This window comes from Anneissia japonica, unplaced genomic scaffold (assembly GCF_011630105.1).
Source record: "Anneissia japonica isolate Jap-2015-1 unplaced genomic scaffold, ASM1163010v1 scaffold287593_len981703_cov172, whole genome shotgun sequence".
Classification (NCBI taxonomy): Eukaryota; Metazoa; Echinodermata; class Crinoidea; order Comatulida; family Comatulidae; genus Anneissia; species Anneissia japonica.
The window spans coordinates 607,484-613,725 of record NW_022726550.1 but is presented as its reverse complement, the minus strand read 5'-3'; the positions used below and the strand labels follow the sequence as shown (position 1 = coordinate 613,725).

General features: G+C 34.1%; 1 protein-coding gene across 1 annotated transcript; it reads left to right on the top strand.

Annotated features, from left to right (window-relative positions):
* Nucleotides 1–647: 647 nt before the first annotated feature.
* Nucleotides 648–5,886, top strand: LOC117113261. The gene is made up of 7 exons (XM_033256560.1): nt 648–815; nt 966–1,097; nt 1,353–1,407; nt 1,502–1,707; nt 2,123–2,179; nt 4,824–5,081; nt 5,725–5,886. Exons 1-7 carry the CDS (start codon nt 681–683, stop codon nt 5,869–5,871), a joined length of 990 nt encoding a protein of 329 aa, XP_033112451.1. The 5' UTR covers nt 648–680; the 3' UTR covers nt 5,872–5,886.
* The last annotated feature ends 356 nt before the right edge of the window (nt 5,887–6,242 follow it).

Below are 6,242 nucleotides of genomic sequence, written 5' to 3'. Positions count from 1 at the left end.
TATATATATAGGCCTATATAATAAGGCTTGTGCTGTTAATATATCCTCTACGCAACAATGAGGTTTGAAAATCTTTCTGTGCATTTCAGGAAATAATGGCCTTTCGCACGCATTTTTTCAGGAAATTAAGCTTAAGTTGATCTATCTCTTAATATATAAGCAATGTATTTGGCAGTACGATTCTGTGCACTTATTTTCCTAGGGATTTTTCCCGCAGAGATATATAATAATAATAATTCTGGATTTATATAGCTCCCCACGTTGACACAACCTCGAGGCGCTTAACAACAACAAAGAAGAAAAAAAAAACAAAAAACCAAAACAAATTCAAATGTACCAAAAAAATTATTATCAAATAATTGTTATACCTACCTACCGTAGTTTTTGCCTGCACATTTCAGTGTCTTTGCACTAATATAAGGGATATGTTCCAAACTTTCCATTTCTAGGACTTTCGAATTTGAATATAATTTTCTTCTGTTCTCCGTTTATTTTTAATATTGAAAAATCGAGGGGGTCTCAGGCTGCCCAAAAAAAAAAAAAAAAAAAAAAAAAAAAAAAAATTAAATTAACATTACTACAGTATGAATATATGTCATACAATACAATTGTAAACTTTGAATATCCTTTTTGGTCTGCAGGCTGCAGTGTATGGTTTTCTGAATGTTTTAAGCATTCTGATGAGTATTGCTCTGATGGTGTTTATGTCGATTGCTTCACCTGTGAGAGAAGGCTCATGGAATCAGACTTGCAGCAGCTATGATTGTAGGAATTCCTACAATAACTGTTGTATTGATTGGGTAGTATCCATGCCGGTATGAAACATTTTAATATCTTTTTCATTCTTTTCAATTCCGTCACAAGACAGACATATACGAGATGCTCTACATAGACTCATTACGTGACTTTACTGTTACCGTGACAGTAATTAATTAAAATTAAGATTGCTTTTTATTTTATTTCAGTGGGGAAAGATTGCAGTTGATGTGGCAATTCTGGTTGTTGCTGTTGTTGAATTGGTTGCCTCATTGCTGGCTACGACTCTGAGTTTCCGCAACACAAATTGGGTCAAAATTTGCTGTTTGAAAAAAAATATGGTACGTTGATGATTACATTTTTTATTTTGTGTTTCAAGGTACAGTGTCAGTTATATTTCTACAGACTAAAATACAGTATGAGTATTATTTTGTTCACTCTTCATATGAAGACAATATAGAGCAGAAGCCCTATTAGTGGGACACCTATTGTAAAAAGTGTTCTGAATAGGGGTATGTTCTAAATATGGACACCTCATTGGAGGAACACTAACCAAAGAAATTAGAAATTACCTTCCGTTTTTTTTTTAATTATAGGATGAACTGCAAGCTGTTTCAAACTCTGTTAAGAGAACAAGTGAGGACTTGACAGGTAAAATAATTTAATTATACAAAATTGTTGCAGACGATGAATTGATAACGAAGTCTCAGACAATGCTGTTATATATAATGTATTAACATTGTAGATGAAAGTTCACCACTGAGTGGCCAATCACCAGGTATGAAGCGATGCTGGAAGCCTTTTGAGAGCAAAGATCACCGCAAACTGACCATCACCCTAAGTGTAATCGATATCATCATCGGGGTTATCTGTGTTGTGATTGGAATCTTGGGGGTGTTTGTTGAGACCCGATTTGCACATGTTGGAATACCTATCTGGTCTGGATTACTGGTAAGGCAGTGATATATATGTCTTTTATACTGATAAAAGAAATTTGATTAACGAAATCAATAATGTATATTGTATAATTTTCTTATATAATTATTTACTATCTTGTGTGTGTTTATTTATATTAATATTTTACTCTTATTTCACTATTTTGTTTCGCAATTTAGCCTTGTACTACATGAACAAATTTATGTACATATTATATTGAATAAATAAATACCGAATAAACAAAATGATGTGGTGCTGTTTAGCCCCACTCCCTCTACACTCCTTCCATCAGACAAATCTATTGGAGTTTATTTCATATAGAAATCACAAATATAATTGGTACAACAGCCATTTAAGATAAAATATTTACATGTAGTATTTTGATTAATACAATACAGTATTATTATCAAAACATTTTTAATTTTTTCAGATATTTGCTGTGACCGGTATTTTTGGTCTGTTGAGTGTCACAAAGAAGGGGGAATATGTAAGTAAATACTCAATATTTTAATGTGACATAATGTGTTTTATGTGCTTTTTATGATAGCCTTCCTTGAATGTGCTTCATAATTAATGGCTGATCGTGAGACGGGATTGACCAAGAGATAAAAAAAAAGTTTAGTATTCTCCATTAAATGGAATATTTGTATATCTATTTTCTCTTAAAAACAAACAATCTGTATTGGAATTTCGCGAAGTGAATATAATTCCATATTTCAGTTGAATTGAGGGAAAATAATAACTTTACTGTCTTTATTTAGCTGATTTTGAGCACATTACATTGTTTACAGTGTCACGCATTGATTCCTGTGTTCTGACCAAGGAGGGTTTGACTCACTAAGGCCATGTAAAAGTTGTTGATCGTCCCCTTCCTACATAAAAAAATCACCCAACCAATTCTTTTTTTTTGCCAAAACTCATGAAAATATCGCCTTTCCGCCCATAATTCAACTTCGGTAGGCCTTTGGTGTGTGTGTGTAATTATTTTTTCTTTCACTTGTTTGTTCGTACAGGGAGTTGTTAGTGCGTATAAATTCCACCTGATCAAACACTACGCTGGAAGACCCGTCAAATTTAAATGTAGCATTGCTCTGTCCATGGGCGATTTAAAGACTTGACATGTATCAAGGGGATGGGTTCATGACAAATTAAAAAAAAAAAAAGGATCAACAACACTTTTTTTTAAACATGACCTAATTGAGTCATAAGTTGAAATTTTCAATGTGTTAGAATTTTTAGAGGTTAGATGTCCCTCTCCTCACTTTGTGTCAGCGAGGTTCAGACCTTTCACCTCTAGAGACCTTAAGAGTATATAAACATATAATAGTTGGAGCATATTAACAAAAAGTGACTAATCTATGTAGAAACTTCCTATTTCCTATATCTTCAACATGTCACAAATATACAATTTCTAAGAGAAATGTACAGTACTTAGTAAGGCCCTATAAACTAATCGCCTTACTTCATCCTACCTAAACATATACCGGTACACATTCATTTTTTATACAGGTAAGAACCAGTAAACACTTTTTTTGCCAATTTCAAGCTCAAAATTTTCTTATTTTGTTCTTATTTTTACACACTTTTCAAACACAGAAAATTATTATTTTACAGCAGTAAATTACTGTACTGTAATCAAGAGTATTGTATAGTATACATCACACCTGTCACACATAAGGTACACATAAATTTGTTATTTTTTTCTATTAAAAAAAAAACAAACCTCAGTTGACATTTTGTTTCAGCCTCAATTTATTCTTATTTTGTTCTTAATTATAAGGCAATTTTAACCTCAGTGTTCTTATAAAAAAAAAAAGTGTACCCTATCATATTTTAACACAAATATGACTATCAAAATTAAGCATGGACACAGTAACGTTCACATTTACATATGAGTTATCTAGGTAAAATACGGTAACCTGGACGTTAGGGGTATAGGCGTGATATTTTTCTTCAGAATTTGTGTGTATTTCCGTCTGTAATTAGGCCAATCTTCTTTTAGTGGTCATGATTTTTTTGTTCTATTTTATCAAAACTAATCGCGATGTTTTACATACAGGGTAAGCGAGCGCACCCTCTAGTTAATCACGACAACGGCGATGACGCGACGGCGGAGATGACAACGACAATAGCGAGCTTTCGAAATGGGCGACGCGGGGAGCTGCGACGGGGAATTCAGTCAACCATGAACGTCCTACTATGCACTTCCCGTCTCAACATCAAAGCTGTTTCGATTTACAGGACGACGCGCTCCCTCGTATCGCGTGATCAATTATGCAGGCGCCCCCAGCGAGCGCGTATTTATAAAACTCACGTTGCCGTAGTCAGCACAACGCCAAATCGCTTAATGCCCGTTGTCAAATCCACACAACGAACGACTTCCACATGTATGAACCTTAACTACGGTAACTGGAACACCACTGTCAATCAGGACCCTAAAATACAGTCCAGTGATCCAGGTGATCAAACGCTTTAGATGCATCAAGGAAACAGCAATAAACGGGGCTACCATGATTTTGATAATACTGTACAACTTGTTTTAAAACAAAAATACAAAGATCAATTGAATGGCCGGGTTTAAAAGCAATTTGACAATCGTCAGTGTAAAGTGAATCACCACAGAAATTAATAAGTATTGACTCTACGTCACACTACCAGATTTGCACTTGACAATTGGTACCAACGTGAACACTGCTTGGGATTTACCCAAGATCTTGGGTATTTTGACTTGGTCTTGGTTTCTTGGGTACTTCTGTTCAAATACTGATAATTGATAACACTAAGATGTGTATAAGAGACAGGTGTACATGAATGATTTTGGAAGGAAAAAGCTATGACGTGTGTGGCTGAACCGTGTTCGGTTGGTTGAATTATATTAGGAAAAGAAAACAATCAACAACTGTCGATCAATAGTTGACTCATAAAAAACGGACTTATTGTTAGTCAACTGTAATATAATTAAAATCAAACTGTCAATGGAACAATATTATCAAAACCAATTATGTGAATAGTGGTTTAGGCAGCGAGTAACGCGTAACACCCCTGAGCTGTCGAGAGCGAATGGACAAAACGCGATAAAAGACATCTTGCAATTTTACATATTACTGTAATGTTTTATCACTTTTTTTCAGATTCCCTGTTTCTTTTCGCTTTCCATTCTAGCATTGCTGATGTCTATAAACATGTTGTCATGGGCTTCTGATAACATACAACATGGGTACTACGACTACAGGAGAGGCTGTATTGACTGGAGTTGCAACATCACCACACCAACAATTTCTCCCTACGATCGCAACAATACACTAAGAACCCCTCAACCTCATTGTTATGATTGTTTGCCTGGTTGTTGTCAAAATGGCAACATTTACAAGGCTGACAAAACCAATAAGGTATATGGGTCACTTAATGTTTCCATGGAAGCCACAATAATCCTGTTAAAAATACAAACATTCTGTTCTTGTATTTCTAGCTGTCAATCTGCATATAATCGGCAAATCAATTTTTCTCTAATCCCTCAATTTTATTAGGATAAATTGTTTTTTTTTTTTTAGTTAAAAATAAATCACAGATATCAAAGCAAGATATTAATAATAATAATAATAATAATAATAATAAAAATAATAATAATAATAATGATAATAACTTGACTTACTATGTTTGTTTGTAAAACATAACATAGGGCTTTCCTCATTGTCATAATGAGAAGGGATGGTGAAATTACAAAAAAAAAATGCATTTAAAAAAATCTAGCGAGAATAATGAAGTTAAAACACATGAAAACCAACTCTAAATATGACTTCTATTAATATTCAAAATGTGTAGAAAACAAAAGAAGATTTAAGCACAAAAAGTGACCGAAGTGCCGGTCAGAAAACATGGGAAAACTACGGAGCCCATAAAGGAACATGGTTATAAAAAGATTAAAGTTCTGGATGTTTTTTTAGCAGCAGCTAGCTCCAATCAGTGAATCTTGAATGTTATATTTCTTGAATATCTAAAAGTATTATACTTCTTTTAAATATTCTAAAACAGGTGTTGCTGGACTCGTTCACTGTGGGATTTGGAGTTTTGGAAATGTTAATCTGCATGGTAACTATAGGCCTTTCTTTCTCTCAATTGAGTTGTTACGTATGTTGCCGCTGCAATTGTTGCCCACGTGTCAAGGTAGGTTCATATTAAACTAAGAAATATAATAGAGTTAATAAGGATAATAATTAAAACAAGACTTAAAAAGCACTATTATTACAGTACTAGTAAGTGCACTTACCAACTGCAAGCAATGCCTAAGATGCTCAACTATATGCATATTTTTATTTAGAAGGTATAAGTAATGATGATAGGCCTATAGGGAGTTTTCGATGCACGACGTTAACCTTAACTTTAACGTTAGTACCCAATATGCAGTGCGATAGCTCCGCCCCTTTTTTAAACAAATCGAAATACGCATGCGCAAACCCGTAACTAACGTACTCCGCAACGCAATATGAATAAATTATGACGTTATCCGTTAAAGTTAAGGTTAACGTCGTGCATCGAAATTCCCTATTGAT

Excerpts from the sequence above, each read along its gene's own strand:
- LOC117113261 (XM_033256560.1), top strand. The coding sequence starts at position 681 with ATGAGTATTGCTCTGATGGTGTTTATGTCGATTGCTTCACCTGTGAGA. Across the intron at positions 1,098-1,352 it reads GCTGTTTGAAAAAAAATATG|GATGAACTGCAAGCTGTTTC; the intron begins GTACGTTGATGA and ends TTTTAATTATAG. Across the intron at positions 1,708-2,122 it reads CTATCTGGTCTGGATTACTG|ATATTTGCTGTGACCGGTAT; the intron begins GTAAGGCAGTGA and ends TAATTTTTTCAG.